The sequence below is a fragment of the Neovison vison genome, chromosome 6 (genome assembly GCF_020171115.1).
Source record: "Neovison vison isolate M4711 chromosome 6, ASM_NN_V1, whole genome shotgun sequence".
Classification (NCBI taxonomy): Eukaryota; Metazoa; Chordata; class Mammalia; order Carnivora; family Mustelidae; genus Neogale; species Neogale vison.
Window position 1 is genome coordinate 186,973,823 of NC_058096.1, and position 19,180 is coordinate 186,993,002.

The following is a 19,180-nucleotide window of genomic DNA, read 5'->3' on the forward strand; positions in this document are numbered from 1 at the left end:
CCTTAGCTGAGCCATCACTTCTAGGATTCAGTCAGTTACTTAAAGCCTTATCATTAAGCTTTTATAAAATAGAAATAGTGATACTCAATGGTTCTAAAGAAGGAACTTTTAGACCTCTGATCTTCTGACTAAGCTCCTCCAAAACTCTGATGCATGGCATGTCTTCTTACTTTTCTAGGCATATAATAATCATAGAGATTCAAACAGCACTGAAATACATAAGTAAAAGTGCCCTATGATCCAGATAAAACCACTGTTAAGCTGCTCATAGATCCTTTGGGATGATTTGTTATTCTCCAAACATGCTGTGTACGGGACCCTTTTTGATCTACACTTGCTGAGTGATGACCTCATTTAGTCTTATGGTTTCCAATACCACATATATGCTGATGACCTCCCAAGTTGTCTTTCCAGCTCAGACATGTCCCATAACCCTAGACTCATATGTCTGACTACTAGATGTTTCCATAGGGATGTCTAATAAGCAGCCACAATACTCCACATACAAGCTCCTGGTCTTCCAAACTCAGATAACTCTACCTACAGACTTGTTCACCTCATTTGATGTAACTCCCTCCTTCAGTTACTTAAGCCAGAATGTTGGAATCAATTCTGCACCTCTCTTCCTCTCATATCCCATATCTGATCCATCATCCAAGTCTGTTGGCTCTACTTTCAAAATATTTCTAGAATCTGTGCACTTCCAACGTCCACTCTACCTGAGAGAAGCCATCATCCTCTTCTCCTGGATGACTTCAATGCTCCTAATGGCTATCTCTGTGCCACCCATGCCCACCGCTTCTTACCCACTTTGATCTATTTAGATTCTGTCGAAACACAGAGCATCCAACCCCTTGCTGAGAACCCTCCAATCATTTCCCACCTCCCCTAGAACAAAAGCCAAGTCCTACAAGGATCTGGTTGACTCCCATCCCTCTGACCTTATGTTCTCTTCCTCTCCCTCTCTGAACACACCTTCTGTCATGACTAAACTGTGTCCCACCTCCCTTCAGTCCCATGGGCTGCTTGCGAGTTCAACCACTTTAGGACTCTCCACTTTAGGACCTCATACTGCTCTCCACCCTGTCTGGAACGCTCTTCCCCCAGGTATGTGAATGGCTCTGCCCTCCTGTCCCTCAGGTAGTGACTCAAATTTACCTACGAGCCTCCCTGACAGCCCTATTTAAAACTGAACCACCGCCTCGTCCCAGGCTCATCCTGACACTCTGTCCCATTGTCTGCACTTTGTCTCCTCACAGAACCTTCTACCATTTGTTTGAATATACACATATAAAAATGCGTATTTATTCACTATGCATTCCAAGTACCCATATGAATCTGGCACCCAGCAGGCCTTCAGTAACTAAGTATTAAACAAAGAATGATATGCTTAAAGTAGGATTACAGTAAAAATGAATAGTATATTGTTGACATCATGTAACATTTAGATATACTACACTTCATGAATGCAGTGCCTTCCCTCCCCAGTTATTTTTTATTATAACTTGTAAAATGTTCCAAAACACATAAAAGTGCATAAAGAAAAAAGTAAAAGCCAACTTTTCATACCATGCAACACCTATATGCCTGAAGAAATTATCAATGATAAAGGTAAACTCCTAAATCTTCTCCCAGCACACACACACACATACACACACACAACTTTATACACTGTGATCTTTTTTTTTTTTTAAAAGATTTTATTTTTATTCATTTGACAGAGAGAGGGATCACAAGTAGGCAGAGAGGCAGGCAGAGAGAGAGAGAGGGAAGCAGGCTCCCTGCTGAGCAGGGAGCCCGACGCGGGACTCAATCCCAGGACCCTGAGATCATGACCCGAGCCGAAGGCAGCGGCTCAACCCACTGAGTCACCCAGGTGCCCCCACTGTGATCTTTTTATATAATGAGATACTATACATATCATTCTGCCACTTGGCTCTTCTCACTCAGTCATATATTGTGGACATCCATGTAAATCACGTAAAACAGACCAACTCCGTTCTTCTTAATAGCCACTGAGTATGCTGTATACGGACATCCCATAATATACTTACGAATACTCTAGTGATGGATACTTAGACTACTTTCAATTCCTCCCTCGCTGTCAATGGTATAATGATCATTTTGGCCAGCGCTCTCATGTACATTTTATTACTGTTGCAATTCTTGCTCTATACTGGTAACACCACCTTACTATATTTTTTTGCTCATCTATTCTGTCTGTCCTTGATTCAAATGGAAGCTCATAAGAGTGGGAAGCCCATCTGTCTGGTTCACTTCCATAGAAAAATGCCTCGTACGATATGGGGGCTCAATAAATAGTTACGAGTAAATAAACGAATATAGTATTGTACACGTTTTGGCAGCTACTTTCACAAGGTTAGTTTCTAGGAGAGGATAAGTTATGCCAATGGACAATCTAATCTTGAGTGTTCATTTCTAATGGTTAGATGAGATTTTAAAAGGTTTTTTAATAGCCCTTAGAACGTGACCTGATCAGGTGTATACTTTACTGACAACCCTAAATTTGAGAGTTCAGGTGCCTAAGCAAAGGTAATGTTTTTAACAAGATAGTACTTAGTTTTCCATATTTCAGTCAGGAGAAGTTTTGGGTAATGCTTAATGATCTTAATTCTAAGTTATCTGAAAAGAAGAAATACATTCATTTGAGTACAATTCCTTGGAAGGTGGAGGAGACCTTAGAAATATTAGTGCAAATCTTTTGGTGGAAAGGAGCAAAGCTTTTTGTACCTGATATAGGAAGTGAGAAAGGCAGAATCTATTAAAAGAAAGAACTCACCCCCCTGTGGGACCGAGCGATTCTGTTTCTCAGTACCTAACCTGGAGAAACAAACTCCCCTGTACACAGAGAGGCATTACGCAAATGTTCACTGTGGCTCTATTTGTAGCTGGGAGAAACTGGAAGCAATATCAACACTTGGTAGTAGTAGGATTATTGAATGTTACACAGTTACGCTGTGGAATAGTATGCAACAGTTGTTAAAAAGGACACAGATAGAGACTAATAACAGCAAAAGTTCTTCAGGATGGTCTGCTGAGTAAGAAAGTCAACAGCAACAAATATGGCTAACATGACAGTGGTTGTGTTACAAAAAACACTATTTATTCGCTATGTGCATGTGTATGTGTGTGTCTTCTTAAATACACGGGCAGAGGCTGGGAAGGCCAAGAGCAAACTGAAAACAACAACAATGGTAACAACGAGGATGATGGCTCCAGGGGCCAGAGGAGAACTCTAGCTTTATTCTATCATTTTAAATTCTGGCTCATTCTATCGTTTTTATGAGGACAAAGTATTTATATGTAACCTACATTCTTAAAACTCAATTTAGGAAGAAGAGGACAGGAGGCCGTGAGAGGAAAAATTCACACACTCGCCAATGATTTCCCACCACAAAACCCAATCTTTTTTTTTTTTTTTTTTAACTGTGTAGCCTCTTTTACTTTTGTTTATGAAAAAAAATCTTAAGTTCTCACAGGAAAAAACTTAAGGATTTGATTGAGGAAATTAAAGACATAAAAAACAATTTTAAATGTTGGAAGATTTTCTTTAAGTCACAGTTTAAGTCAGAAATTGGGGAGGGTACCTCACTCACAGACTCCCTTCCATTTCATTTTATTTTTTTCCTTTCAAATCTCACTGGAGAAGGTGATCCCATAATCCCCTTTTGTTAATAAGTTCCAGTGTGAGCAACACTTATAATTGGGTAGTTGGGGATCAAGTGTCCCTCTCACCAAACACACACACCAAAACTATTACTATAAATAAGTACTCTTCAGAATATTGGGGAAATTTTCAATTTGATGAGAGATAAATACAGGAAAACCTTAGTTTCTCTGAAAAACATTTTTTCTTCCATAAATGTACCTTTAACAGCTATGCAGATCAATTTCCTCCCACAAGATTTCAAACAATTTTGATATAAGGGGGAACATCCACTCCAATTTCAAATATCATGAACATAAAACCAACTTACTCAAATTGTGATTGTCCTTTTTTTGCCTCTCTTTAGCCAACGCTCTTGCTTCAGATTCTGTGGGAAAAATACACGCTGTGCACGTGAATGAAGTAATTAGAAATGGGAACTGTTTAAGGCACGCAATGACGTACACTACAAAACATCTCATTTTCTAGTTAGATATGGAAACTTACCTGACCACGTTCTAATAATAAAAAAATAGGGTTTTTAAAATCATGATTCTTCAAAAGCTTGTATTTTTTCAAAAGCAATATATATCAAATAAATGCAAAGCCATGGCTTCTACAAAATTGTACAAGACCAGTAGCAAAGGTGTCTAACATACTACAAACATACAAGAAGAAAAGTAACTAGAAAACTATGGAAATTTGCTATTGATATTCTGTTATTAAGAGTTGAACTTTCTTTTCTTTTTTTTAAAGACTTATTTATTTATTTCAGAAAGAAAGAGAGAGAGAGAAAGAGAGAGCATGAGCAGGAGGGGCAGATGGTGAGGGAGAATCTCAAGCAGATTCCATGCTGAGTACAGAACCCCATGTGGGGCTTGATCCCACAACCCTGAGATCATGACCTGAGTGGAAACCAGGAGTTGGAAGCTTAAGCACCCTGAGCCACCCGATGCCCAGGGAGTCAAATTTTCTTTTCATGCAACAGAACTTTTTGTTATTTCTTCCATGCCTTTGTAACACACTGACATGAAAATCGAGGAGAGAAGCTATCATGTCAGATCTCTGACAGTAGAAATGGACTCTTTTTTGTGTGTGGAGGGGGGGACTTGGAGCAAGGTTCCAACAGAACTTGCTAGAATGAAATGATGACCCTGAGGAACTCAGACCCTACTAGCCTGAGTTCCTAAAAACAAAAATAGGAACAGGGTTCGGAGGTGTTTGGTGGCAACTCCATTTGAAAAGATACATTTGCAGTGCAACTTCTGTGAGATCTCTGTGGGGGGATGACTTTGCACCTTACAGAAGGCAAAACAAAACAAAAGGACAGTTGTTTGATTAATCCTGGCATTCTGGGACCTCTGTTACTTTCTATTCACAAGTGACACCTGAAACATTACACTACCATCATTCAGAATTGTACCCAAAATTAGAAATCTTTTTAGCATAACTCATAGCCACTGAAGCTTATATATGTGTATCTATTTATTGTATGTGTATTATGTATACCTATATACACATAAATAATTCAGAGCCTGAATTATTTCAATTGGGATGATCAATCCAAACCTATTTCTATTTCTAGAAATCCAAACTTATTTCTATTTTTTTTTTTTCATCACATGAGCATTATAGTCAGCTTTTAATTATATACCCTCCCCTTCTGTAATTTAGGGTGTTTTTTTCCTCTTCTTTTCTTTTTTTCTTCAGTTTTGCCAGCCCTACAACCACGGTTTTCTGCCCGTCCATCTCAACCCACCAACTGTGGGCCAGCTTTGGTCAAGGCAATCCAGAGAACTTCTCCGCCATCTTGTAGCTTCACCCACATCCTCCCCAAGGGGGACAGACTCTTGGCCTTGATGGGGGGTTGGTTCTTCCCAAGCTTAGAGAGCCCCTTTACAGCCTCAGGATATTCTATAGTATTCTTCCTCTCCTAGTAGCTAAACACCCATACACGGGTAACAATCCTTCATATTAAACCCTTTGGGTTTAAATCACCATGTGGACTCTGCTTTCTGACTAGATCCTAATGCAGGTGGGAAAGATAATTTTTTCCCCTTTGTCAGACCTGACTCCTAAGCCTTTTCTCTTTTGGCTACTTCACTCTGCCTTTCAAGCTAGCAGTGTTCAGAACCTCAATTCCTGTCCATTTATTCCTTTTCCTGGCATTTTACCCTTTTCCTGTCTGGATTGGTCATTTTCTAAGATAAAAAAGTGATTCTAGAAGTGTATAGTTGATCTGCTTCTTTTTAAAAAGAAAAATAAATTTATACCCCCTTACCCATTTCTCTCATTCCCACCCCTGGCCTTTGTTGTTTTGTTTTTGAACAAACAATCACACATACAATTCCAAAGTCTACTTTGGGGGCACCGGGGGACTTAGTCAGTCAAGCTCCTGACTCCGACTCTTGGTTCCAATTTAGGTCATGATCTCAGGGTTGTGAGACTGAGCCCCACGTCAGGCTCTGTGCTCAGTTCGGACTCCACTTGAAATTCTCTCCCTCTTCCTTTCACTCCTGCCCCTCTCTCCATTCACGCTCTCTTTCTCTAAAATAAATAAATTTTTTGTAAATCTAAAAAAAAAAAAGTTTACTTCACACGTAAGTTGTAAGAATTCTGTTCATGCCATATTAACCATATTTTATCATTATTATTATAGATCTCATATAGTATTATTTTCTGAGACTTCATGGTACTTTTCCTTTCTGGGAGGATACCCACTTTTTGTTGACTTTCAATGGGTTTTACACAGTAATTAACTTATTACCTCTTTTAACCCCCCAAGTTGTTTTTTTAAACTTTCTCCTGCCACAATCTTCTGAAATATTTTCTTAAAAAAGACACCCTTGAACAAACAGGATTTTTTTTTTTTGCACCAAATATATAGTTCATATTCTCAGACCGTTCACCTAATCCTGCAAGATGCAAGGACCAAACATCAAAAAGGGGGATGAGGTGAGGGCCATAAAACTCATCATGGTAGAACGCCGGTTCTAATGGAGTTTTGTCATGTTTTAATGGCCAAATGCCTTCCCTAAAGCATTGAGCAAAATGGCAAAATAGAGAATTTCACACTTGCCTCAGGAACAAACAATACTCATCGCTCCATTTCATAATCTATTTTTTTCCTTTGTGTAATAAATCTTTTGCACATGATGTAGCAAAAATAACAGGAGGTATCTAAAGATGTAAGAAATTCATTCTTACCCTATCCTGACTAATGTGGGCTTGAATGTGTGTAAAGGAAAATTCAGACCACGGTTCTCAAACTGGAATGCCTCTAGGGGCTTGGCAAGTAACACAAGCACCAGACTGGGTGGCGACATTTTATAATTAAAAGTGTTGCCTTCTGCCTCCCCACCCCAAAGGGGAGAGCAACCACAGACACAACGATGGGTGTCATGGCATAACAGTGGTGCCTTGGAGTGACAGCAGCCCCAACTCCCAGGACCTCAAGAAATACCAGAAACCAGGATTTCCAAGTATAAATCCTCCATCTTTTTTTTTTTTTTTTAAGATTTTATTTATTTATTTGACAGACAGAGATCACAAGCAGGCAGAGAGTCAGGCAGAGAGAGAAGGGGAAGCAGGCTCCCCACTGAGCAGAGAGCCCGATGCGGGGCTCGATCCCAGGACCCTGAGATCATGACCTGAGCTGAAGGCAGCGGCTTAATCCACTGAGCCACCCAGGCGCCCCAAAATCCTCCATCTTAAAAAATGGTTTCACCACTGCACAGATCTAAGAAGAAAAGTATGTCTACAAACTGGGAAGAGTCTGGAGGTCACAATTCTGATAACTTTGCTTGCCAGAAAATTTACAGAAAATCCCCAGGAAGAGGCACACTTGCCAATATTTACCTGTGAGCTCCCTTTTTATGTTGGGAAGGTTGGCTGGACAGGAGTTGCTGATGGTGAGGCCTGGGGGTGGCAGGCCTTGGTTACCGTAGAGATCAATCAAATTTCCAGAGACAGGTAACTAGAGAGAGAAACAATAAGAGAATTGAACTGCTTGAACAATTCCTAGGTTATTCAGCTAGAGCCCAGATCTATTCCAGACTTGATTTAAAAGAAATTGTTTGAAATTAAAAACAAAAAAAAATCATTTTTTAAAACAGGAAAGCATGACCTGTTTACCTTTCCACTCATTTAGATAATGGGGACCTTTAGCTTATCCCTCTGAAAGAAGAAAGGGCACAGAATCTCACCCCCATAAGACGATTCTATGATCAGCTTATAGTTATATTTTGAGCATGGAGTAAATGGACACTGTGGCAACTCATTATCTAGCACATTCAGCAGCACAGAGTAGATGTTTAGGAAATGCTGGCTATTACTGTAAAATGGGGTACTATTGGCCTGACTTCTTCACCAAATCAGGTTTTTCATCAAAGTCACCTTTTTTCCTTCCCTCTCTTGCCCTCTCCATTTTTTAAAAATCTCTCTTTATTTTATAAGGAAAACCAAGTGCAAAGTGTTTTCTACTGGAAAAGAAATGGTTTCCTTATTGCTGAAGAAAAGCTCTTTTCCTTGAAACTGAAATCTTTCGTAGAGCCACAAGAGGGAGCCCACTGACTTTAATAAAAATAAAAATTTACACTAAAAAAAAAAGGTAAAGAAATATCTAGCCCTCTCAAGCTAGCTTAGGAGTGCTTTTTTCTCCATTCTGAACTAAATATTTTGAAGTGGTAAACTTTCTGCCCCGGATGCTGATTTCCTTTTTCCGTCTATGAATTTCCCTGCACCTCGTTCACTGAAGAAGCTTGAGGACACCCATGTTTGTGGACATCAGAGGTCCCAGATATTTCGTCTTCCTACCCTCTGAAATAAAGTTCTGATTATTAACAAGAGTGACCTCACTACTGTCAGTGCAGAAGTTCCCTCTTCCCAGCTTAATTCAAACAATTCCTGTAACTATCATTACCAAGAAAGTCTTAGAGCATTTGGCCCATCCTTGATCAGACACTCTAAATTTTACTCTAATTTTAAGAAAAGTAACTTGAGATGGCATCCAAGCTGTTTCGTGACCGAGAGGTATCGAGAAGAGATTCTACTGCACATCTCGCCTTCCAATTTCTCCAGTGGCCACCAACATACAGATAAAAATACCCACAAAATGCAGATACAAATGTGTTTCCTTTCACTGTTTGCCTTGACCATCTATTCCCATTGTGGCTTCTAGAGAAGTAGTCCATGAACCCAACCCCAAGCTAAAGAGGCGGGAGACGCCTGTACTTTCTGGCAGGTAAACAGGACACTTGCTCTGATACCACTGGGTCTGAGAACAGGAAGAACAGACTGATCAGCGGAACGGGGCTCTCTCTTGTCCACTCCATCTTTTCTTCTTTTTGAAGGCAGGATTTATATTATGTATATAAAATGTAATACACCTATCCCACCTCACAGATGCATATAAACAATGCACTGTGAGCATTTAGAATGCCCTTGAAGCACAAGTCAAGCCCCTCTAGCTAAAAACCTGATGACCAGTGACTTTGATTCTTAGCTGTCATTTTGCTAAGTGGTTTCATTTGAAGTAGGTCACCTTCCTGGGGTCAGGCTTGCTCTGTGAGTGCTCAGTTCCATTCTTGTACAACTTAAGACAGCAAAGTGAAAGGTATACAAATGTCTTAATACAGCACTGTAAAGAGTCAGAGCATCAAAACTCATAAAGCTGCTGGGACATCTCGTAACCTGTTGCGGGACTCCCAAGATTTATCCTCTTATCCTTCTGGACTTTCAGATTCTGGAGGAACTACTGAGTGTTAATAAACCAAGAATGTGGCTTCAAAATTCAACGCAACAAGCTAAAAAGATATATCCGTACCTCTAGAAATACGAATCATAGCTATCATCTTTTCAAACGCAAACTGTAAGCAAAACAATGCAACTGTGTTATGATGATGATTTGTTAGGGAAAATGTAATAGGCAAGAGATACATACAGTAAACTTTAAAAAACAGAACAAAACAAAACCTCTCTAATGCATTAACACTGAATGGATAGATATCTAATTATAAGCTTCTCCGGGACAAGACCATGTTTTCTAAACACATTCTAAAGGAAATGAAGTGCATGTGTACTTAATAAACGCAGAACCATATGAAGGGAGGGAGGGAGAGGGACAGACAGAGGGCAAATGAGATGGGAATGAGGCAGAGACAAAGACACGAGGGGAGGGGAGGCAACTGAAGAGAGAGACACATGTATACAGGAAGGGGAGGGAGGCGGACAGACGATGGAGAGGCATTCAGGATGGGGGTGGGGAGGAAGAGCACAGACTGGGGACACCCAGACACGAATGGGATGGGCAGACGCGACTGCTGTGACTCGCATGGACTGACAGCCCTGCGTGCCAAGAAGGGAGACGAATTAAAATCTCTGTAATGAGATGCCTTATCGGACACTCGACTGAGGCCAGACGTCATTACTTTCAGACCAAAAGGCAGCTTATAATCGTCCCCCAACTTCTCTAAAAGATTTCCCGCTTTGGCTGCTTTTCTGATACTTGCCGATTAGGAATTGGCAGCATACATCCTGCCGGAATATTTTGCTGCGAAACATTTCTCTGTGGCCTCCTACTCTGGGTCAGGCACAAAATTAGAAAGGCACTTTGTATATGCTGTCTTAATTGATTTTTACAAAAGAAAAACCATGGTTCTAGCTAAGCCTGAATAGAGCTTTGTGGTAGGAGGTTTGTATACTATGTTAATAGCAATATTTGGGGGGCAGGGTCAACTGCTGATAAACCAATTCAAAGCTGCAATTTTCAATTAATCTCCAACTAATTCTAAGCAAATAAAAACCTAGCTGCTCATGAGCCAAGTACGGATACTCAAATTTACGAATTAATGGTGCAGGCTGGCTCAGGAGGCAGAGAGCTGGGTTAAAACCTGCCTGTGTTACTGACCTGCTGGGTGATACTAACCTCCCTGAGGCACGCCCGGCCACACACCTTTGCAAAGCGGCAATTCTATCGCCCACCTCACAGGGTTTTGTATGAATCAGAGGTCAACTGGGTGAGACACTGTATCCAAGTGATCAGTACTGCCATGTTTAGTAATACAATTTTCTACAAAGTACTGTATTCCTAGTCTATTTTCAACAGTCAAGCTAATTTCCACTTTGATCGACTGCACCACGTGCCATGTTAATTGCTAAGTTAATTGCTGTCAACCTTTGCACCGATTTTACCAGACTGCAAAGCAAATCCAAACATGGAACTACAGGGTTGGGGTAACCACCCAGAGTTCGAATCAGGGCTTCTCCATTGTCAGTGGAGGGCATCTGTCAATTGGCTAGAGCCATTTTCAGGTGTCACAACTAGTGGGGAGGGTACCACTGACATCTAGTGGGTAAAGGCCAGGGATGCTGCTAAATGTCCAACAATGGGCAGGGCAGCCTCACAAAAAAGAATTATCCATCTCAAATATTAATCATGCTGAAGGTAAGAGACTCTGCCTAGGAATGTGCCTTACGTTCTTTATACTAATGGCTGCCATTTGTTGAAGCTACTAAAAGGAAGGTTGGTGAAAAATGGCTTTCTAATTTAAAAATCAGTCACACATATTTAAGAAAGGATTTTGTGGTTTCTCTTCTGGGTTGGAAAAACTGCCCCATAAACACTATAACTGGGTCAAAATAATATCTTTGGAGCTAAGGAAGAGGAAGAGGCACCGTCTGCTTACATGGTGACGCTGTGTGTTTGCTAGGTTTTTATCCAGCACATTCACCTGATTGGCAAGACTTTACCCCCAGCATACAAGCAGTACAGAAGACGGAAGCTGCAGCCTAAGAGGGATAAAGAAAGAGAAGGTAGACACATATCTGTGTCCCAAACTTGTTCTGAATTGAGTTCTTCAATGTGTTCCTCCACCAAAATGAATATTTTTCCAAGTAAATGATCATTGTAAAATGTTGTTATTTTTTTCCTTCTGGATGTTCCCCTTCACTGAATATCAATTGAGCACTGTTAGCACAAGTAAACTGGGACTTTTATTCTTTGTTTGTAATGGTACAAGAGGGCCCTTGTGTTCTCAGAATAGTTATTTCTAGACTCCAATTCCCTTAGGATAGTTTCCTCTCTGAGTGCTCCCTCCACTTTAATTTTTTTTTAGGAAGTTAACTTGAAATAAAGCATATCAAAGAATCAGATACAAGGGGAAAAACACCCACCATGAAGAACATTAAGTTTAAAATCTATTGAGGGGGAAGAAAATTAAAATGTTAGTGAGTTGTTGGTAGCTTTGTTATTTATTTTGACAATCCAAACCCAGATTTATCAAGAATAAGAGCTAATAATTAACATTTAGTAAGAGCACATCAGAACCAAGATTCTTCTAAGTGCTTTTTGTAGATTAGTGCTTATAATTTTCATAGGCATCCTATAGTTTTAGATGCTATTATTATTCCCATTTACCAGACAAAGAAAGTGAGGCAAAGAGGTCAAAGAGCTCACTCAACAGCAGGCGCTGAATTCAGCTATGTCTCTCAGTCTGTGATCCTGACCTCTGTTCTATACTGGTCTTCTCTAATAGCAAAATGCTAAAATGGCTTTGTCATGGGCTGACTTTGATGGGACTACACTTAGACTTTTTCAGGTGGAAATATAAAAAAGTAATGAATGCCTGGACAATCAGTGATATCTGAGGGTGGCTACGGGTTACTCCTCCCCAGCTGGCAATTAATTCAACTCTGCCCAGCAGATCTTTTCTACGTAAGAACACCCCTAAGATGGTCCTTCTGCCCCAGAATTATCCTCCTCCATTCAAGGTCTGACAGGGTCTCCCCTTCCCAGACTGGTAAGCCCCCTGAGAACAGGAAGCACACCCTACTCGTCTTCATCCACACAGCACCTCGTCTAGGGCCGGTGACGTATTAGGTCATTTAATAAATACTAATTAAATCTTAATGTTAGCTTAGAAGCAGTCAGATTTCCATTCTAATGTAGAATGGCTGAGGAGACATGGGTGTTTAGTCTAAAGGAGAGAAGCAAGTGGGGCTCTTGAGAACTGTCTTCAGAAGGGTTGTCATGAGGACAAGTTCTCCATGAGGGCAATCTGACCCATGTCTGGAATTCACAGAGAGACACACTGTAAGCAATATCTGGATTATTACGTATATTGTTATTCTGAAGTAGAGCTGGACACATTACAGATGCTCAGGACTATCACCTAAATAAAATACTGTCAAAATTATTTGCTGTTGTAAGGAATTATACTGAATTGAGATGTTGTTGAGTACAGCTTAAGTTTCCGATGCTAAATGCTATAGTTTATGAGATGACCATGGGAAGTAGGTACAATTATCAGTCCAATTTCAGAGATGGAGAAATGCAGGACTTTAAGAAGCTAAGTAACATGCTAGACCACACGGGGAATGGCAGACTTTAGAGATGTACTGAGATACACTCTCACATCTCCAACTTCTAACCTCTGTGCTTTCCAGCCTGTCTTGCGAGTTAGCGCATATCCTCCGTTGGAGGCTTTCCAGAAGATGGATGTCTAGTTTTTCTGTGTATGTGGACGGTGCACAGAAGATATGCAAGAGGAGACTAAGGCACCAAGTACTTGATTGACTCAGATGACTTCCAAGGTCCTCACCATTGGAGAAAATTTTTAAAGATCATTTATGAAAAATCATATTAACTTTATAGTCCTCCTAATGTACCTGGATACCACCCGACACGACTGGCAAAATGACCACCTTCATCCAGCAAAGTTCGTTTGGGATGACTGGGCCATTGCTAATGATTGCTGCTAGGGCACTGAAAACACCATAAATATACCCACATTTCCAGGTATACTTACAAATTTCACAGTGCAAGCTCTCCCAAGTATCTTCCTCACACTGGTCCTAGGATTCTGACCGCTGACAAGTACAGCCTGCCTCACAAGAGGCACAAAGTTGGAAGCAGGAGGGTTCTACAGAAGCAAACCAAGGGCTCAAAGAGGGTGGGGAAAGTCTGACATGGAAACATCTGTCAAGATGGCAGAACATCCAGTTCTTTCAAAATCGGAGGGTAAATTTAAATGGGCAGGAAGTCGACAGAAACTAAAGATCCTAGAAAAGACTTTGGAGTTTTAAGGGTCCTCCTTACCCTTCAGGTAAATGAACTGAAAGAACTGGACCAAGATGGAAAAAAAGAATGTACTGCCTATCAGACTTAAGTTCACTAAGAATTTTGGTGTAAATAAGTAAGGGCTATCATATTCCCTGGCTGAGAGAGTTTGTCATCTGAATTTATTCTTTAACAAATTTTCTATTGTGGTAAAAACACATATGACATAAAATTTAGCATCTTAACAATTTTGAACTGTACGGTTTAGTAGCATTAAGTTTATGCACACTGTTGTGAAACAAATCTCCAGAATTTTTTCATCTTGCAAATACCAAACTCTATACCCACTGAAGAACAAGTCGCCTTCACCCCATCTCCCTTGGGGAGTCAATCTTTGCAATACAGGTTATTAAAGGATATGACGGTCTCATGGCATTGCTCTCATAGAAGAGAGGAAAAGACTGGACAAGGTATTCAAAGCCTACTGAGAAGTCCTGACTCTGACACATCGAAGCTATGCAATCCTGTGCAAGACCAGCTAACATTTCTTAATCCTAAAAATGAGGGCAATGATACCATCCCAACTTGGCTCACAGAATTATTGCAAGGACTAGATTCGGAGACTTATTACAAGGACTAAATAAGATCTACGATAAGACTTTGGTAAAATGGAAACATAAGACACCATTGTAAGGAGTGAAAAAAAGAGAAAAACCCAGTAGGGGCAAGGTTCCTAATGACAGAGAGAAATAAGTTTAATAAACCACTGATTATTAACCAAAATCAGAATAAATTTTGCTATTGAAGAAAGGCAAATCGAATATCAGTCACTCTATTACTTGTGAATAGTAAGATGCTGCCTTTTTAAAAACTGCACTCATTTTTCAGGCCAACTAGAATGCTAGTGTAAATAGTACTATCCATAGTATTTCCCTTGGGGGCAGTGTACTAAGTTGGGCATTAGATGTCAGGGGGAATTGGAAGGCCTAACATCCTATTGAAAGTGGACTTGGACTCCAGGGAATGTAGAGCTTTATCATGGGGTTACCAATAAACCCATGAGAAATTCTTAATTTCTGATGTCAAAGTCACTTATTTGCAATCCTGACACAATTCTCTGTTATATTCTTAATAAGTGTATCAATCAGTCACTTGAGGAAATAACCTAAGAGATCAGGAAAAGGAAATATGTGGAAATACCTCAAGATTTTCTTAAGAAAAAAAAAACAGCAATACCGTATTTGCCATTTGCAAAGCAGGATCCATCAATCCCAGGATTTCTTCATTATAACTTGATTCTAGGCTAATGATGTCATCGATTACATCATCCATCTGTAGGAAAAAGGGCAATGTAAGAGAGATCAACAAAAGTAAACACTGTGCAAAGCCACCCAAAGAGAGAGCCATGGTCTTTTCTTACCCTAAGCACTAATTCTCTTCAGTTAGATGCTAAGAAATTACCTCCCTCTTCTTCCCAAATATGAACATTACCATTAGGTCACGACACTAACAGGGGATAAGGACGCCATCTGCAACCAGCACTTAGTCAGGGATTACTAGGTGCCTGGCACTGGGTTTAGGGCTTTGGATGGGTTAAATTATTCTCCCCTCAGAATACCTCTATCAGTGCAGGTTAGTAAATCAATTTGCCAAGTGACGTAAATGAGAAGCATCTTGCCCAAAGTCATACACGGAAAAGGGTTAGAGCCACAACTTGAACCCATGCTCTCAAGTGCTATTTCCCAAACAGGAAAGGTGAGCCAGGAAACATTATCTTGAACGATGGCTGCCATTTCTCTCTTTTTTTTTTTTTCTCTCAAGACTACACCCCATAGCCTTTGTAGACCCTCCCTTCAGTAAGACAATCCAGATGGTAGTTTAGACCTTCACTCTCTTAGGCACATATGGGGCACTGTGGCTCTCGGGCTGCTGGCTAACCCTGCACTGATCCTGCAATGACTTGTAAAATAAGTTTCTCCTTGTACAGCTGCCAGTGTGCTCGGTACTCCCGGAGGAGTACAGCAGGACGAGGTTATCATTACAGTCATGGAGCTGACATTCCCACTAGATCAATTTTATTCCTGAAGTACCAAAACATCAGTTATGATAATAAACAACAGTGATTACATGTGCATTGCAGCAGTTGCAAAGACAAGGCTGTGAAAACATTTCTTTGTAAACACCTGATGTATCTGAGCTGGCTAGTGTGTGTGTGTGTGTGTGTGTGTCTGTATGTGTGTGTGTGTGTGTGTGTGTGTACGCATGCACGCAGATCTAAATAGTGCTTCACAAGAACACAATGAAATCTCAAAACTCAGAGGAATGCTCCTTTACGTGTTTTTACCATTTTCAATTAAAGGGGACAGGCTCCAGTGCCACAGGGCTTGGAATCCTCATTCTCCCACTTTGTGTATTAGGGGCAAAGCCCTCAGTTTTAAAGAGCCTCCATGGGGCCAGTATGGAATATGGGGTTAATAATACTCATTGCCTCACTGGATTCTTGTGAGATTTCAGGATCAACCATATAAAGTGCTCTGAGTGCTATGGCTAAACACCCCAAAAAGTGAGGGTCATTAAGTGACCCCCTAAGAAGAATAACTGCAGGTTAGTTTTGATTAACTGCCAGTGGTTTATTAGGTTTCATTTCTAGATACACCAGTTTTGTTTGTTTTCTTTCAAGAGATGATTTTCTAATTGAGTTGAACAGGCAAATGGGTCAGAGTACTTATGATCAAGTCCTCTTTCCTTGTAAAATTTTTTAGGGAAATAAATTTAGTGGGCTTGGTGTGATTGGTTTTTAAAATAATTTCTTTTTCTTATTAAAAAAAGAACCACTAGTGCAAATTAATAACAGGAAATATAGAAAAGCAAAAAACAAAAAGAAAAAGAATTTTTCGGTGCTTATTCTTCTTTTTCTTATACATCTAGACACTTATTTTAAAATACATAACTATGTTAATAAATGTAGCATTATTTATTTAAATCTATTTTATAGGCTGTCATAAAAGAATCTCTCATCACTTGGGAAAAAATCCATAAAGTATTACTAAATCAATAAAGTTTGAAATGCGTGTTTCCTGATATTCCATTTCATAAAACAATATATAGAGCTCTCTCTTTCTCTCTCTCTCTCACACATACACACACACAATCATGTGCATATCGTGGTTTTACTAAGAGCCTTTTGAAGTTGCTACCCTGCAAATTTGTGTAACACACTGATGATATTGAAATGAAGTACAGCGTATTATATTTTATGTACCACAATTTATGTATTTCAAGTACTTTTAAATGACTTGAAGCAACTTAGGGAAAGTGCATTTTAAGTTTAATTTCCCTGAGTTATTTCATCAGGAGACACTATGAAGAAAATGGTCCTGTTCATAGCTTTATTTAAAAAAGAAAAATCAGTGAGGGGAACAAAACCCTTGAGTCATCAGGAAGGTGTGATGAGCCACAAATATAGGTTCTCACTACAAAAGTGTGACATCCTTGAGCTGCCGGGTCATTCAGTACCTGCATGCACGACGCTCGTGAATGCGTGTTCATAGTTGGGCATTCGCTTTCCGCCCTGTTTTGCTCTTCAAACTTATAAAATCCCTGCAAAAACACAAGCAAAATCAGCCCATGACTTGGATTGGCAAATGACTTTTCAATGACACGTTCACACGAGGCTGATGGCGCGGCAACAAGATGGACTAACAAGCTTTCAAACAAAGTGGAATCTGACCGAGAAATAAAATAGCGCAGAAGGAACTTCCACCAGATCAGCTTGAGAGATGACAATTATGGACAGAGAAAAATAAGACAGTTGGTTTGGGCACAGGGGAAAAGACTGAGTCCCTCTGGAAATTAAAACTCAGCAACTTCAGAAGAGTCACCTCTGAAATCCCATGAACATTTCAGAGTACAGTAAAACTCCATTAAAATGAGGCTTATCATCTCATAATTTGGAAATGACGGGCATTAAGTCACAACTCTCCCCTCAGGTATTTTTAGGCTTCAAATTTTGATGCAACAATTCACTTGAAGTGTGTTTGAATCTCGTCTCCAATCCGGCCTTTACAAAAGCAGGTTTCACGGCAGCGGCAATCTTATTACGAAACGGAATTTATCTAGCAATTAAAACCTTAGCTTTTCTGTTAGATTCTCATGCGCTACATTACTCAAATCCGTCCACGCACATGCTGTGCTTTTTTTTTTTTTTTTACTTCAAGTCAGAGAGAAATAAAAATAATATTCCAGACATTCACAACAAGCGGAACTTCTAAACCGCCTGTCCCACACCTTTTCTATTTTTGCTTTTCCTTCTCCACCTTGCCTTCTCCTCTCTCTGCGTTTTTCCGGCTTTGTAAATGGAAAGGCATTGAAGAGAAGAGAGCGCTCGGCTCACGGAGCGGAAACAGGGTTGGGGGGGTGGGGGAAGAAAGTGTCCTCCTCGCCTCCACGTCCCACTCTGGAGTGCCCAGGTGTCCCAACCTGAAGCACAACCCAAAAGGACCCGGTGACGGCGTGAAGAGGCCGGAGCGCGGTGGCCACACGGCAGAATGTGGGACAAAGGCTGGCGCGTGTGGCCCGCAGACAGACTAGAGTCCACAGTCAAGTGTGGGAATCATAGCCGACAGACATTCATTTAGTGGAAGAAGACAGGAGAGGGGAGGAGACATGAATTACCTCTTTTTCACAGTTGGAGTTAAGTGTGAGCATAGCCATGGGGCTGTTGGGTGCGCTGCTCCCCGGCACTGGTGGCATGACATGGTCGCCAGGCTGGTTTGGACATGGCAAGCTCAGGACTTGGTTGGCATGTTTATTTGCTAAAGTGGTAGAAAGGTACTGCTTTACCTGCTGCCTTTGGGCTTGCTGTATGTGGTACTTGGTGGGGTTTTCGAGGTGGGTCTGCACCTGAACATAGCCACGGAGGGAAGAGAAGACAGCGCCGTTATTTGTGAGTTTCGGTCGGCTCTTTTCTCACGCACAAACATGAGACTGGCCAAGTCCACCAACAGAATAAATTATTAAGCCCCTGTTATGTACCAGGCACTGTGCTAATGGATTTTGATATTACTGAAGTTTAAAGGCTAACACTCAGGATTTGGGGTAATACTTTGCCCTGTTTTAGTTCCCCTGCTAATTAGCTGCACATCTCTTTGAAACCTTGTGCCCTTTTTGCTCATGTCCAATAATTTAAAATTCACAACCATCTGGAGGGCAACACTTTCCCCAACACGACTGTCAGGGTTTACTGAGATCAGAAGGACAACCTAGAAAAAGGAGCCTAACAATTTATTTTACTTTCCTTGGCAAACAGAACAGCTTTCTGTTTTAAAAACAACAACAAACCTCCTTAAGAGCCAGCTGTAAACGGTTGTAGAAAATAAACAGAAACATTCTGATGATTAAATCAACTAGTTGTAGATTAATTCCTCCCACTTTCATTTGGACATGATTATTCAACA

The 19,180-nt window shown here is 40.5% G+C and overlaps 1 protein-coding gene across 13 annotated transcripts in view; it reads right to left on the reverse strand.

The window, feature by feature from the left end:
- Window positions 1-19,180, reverse strand: part of MITF (melanocyte inducing transcription factor) — a 222,188-nt gene that overhangs the window by 14,015 nt on the left and 188,993 nt on the right. For 9 of the 13 annotated variants that reach the window (XM_044253173.1, XM_044253172.1, XM_044253180.1 and 6 more), the window contains 5 exons: window positions 18,399-18,626; window positions 17,241-17,324; window positions 14,961-15,056; window positions 7,526-7,643; window positions 3,999-4,073 (listed from right to left, as the gene is read on the reverse strand). In XM_044253173.1, coding sequence (XP_044109108.1) covers window positions 3,999-4,073; window positions 7,526-7,643; window positions 14,961-15,056; window positions 17,241-17,324; window positions 18,399-18,626 — 601 coding nt within the window. The remainder of the gene's footprint in view (window positions 1-3,998; window positions 4,074-7,525; window positions 7,644-14,960; window positions 15,057-17,240; window positions 17,325-18,398; window positions 18,627-19,180) is intronic. The other 4 variants (XM_044253176.1, XM_044253174.1, XM_044253179.1 and 1 more) reach the window with 1 other exon arrangement.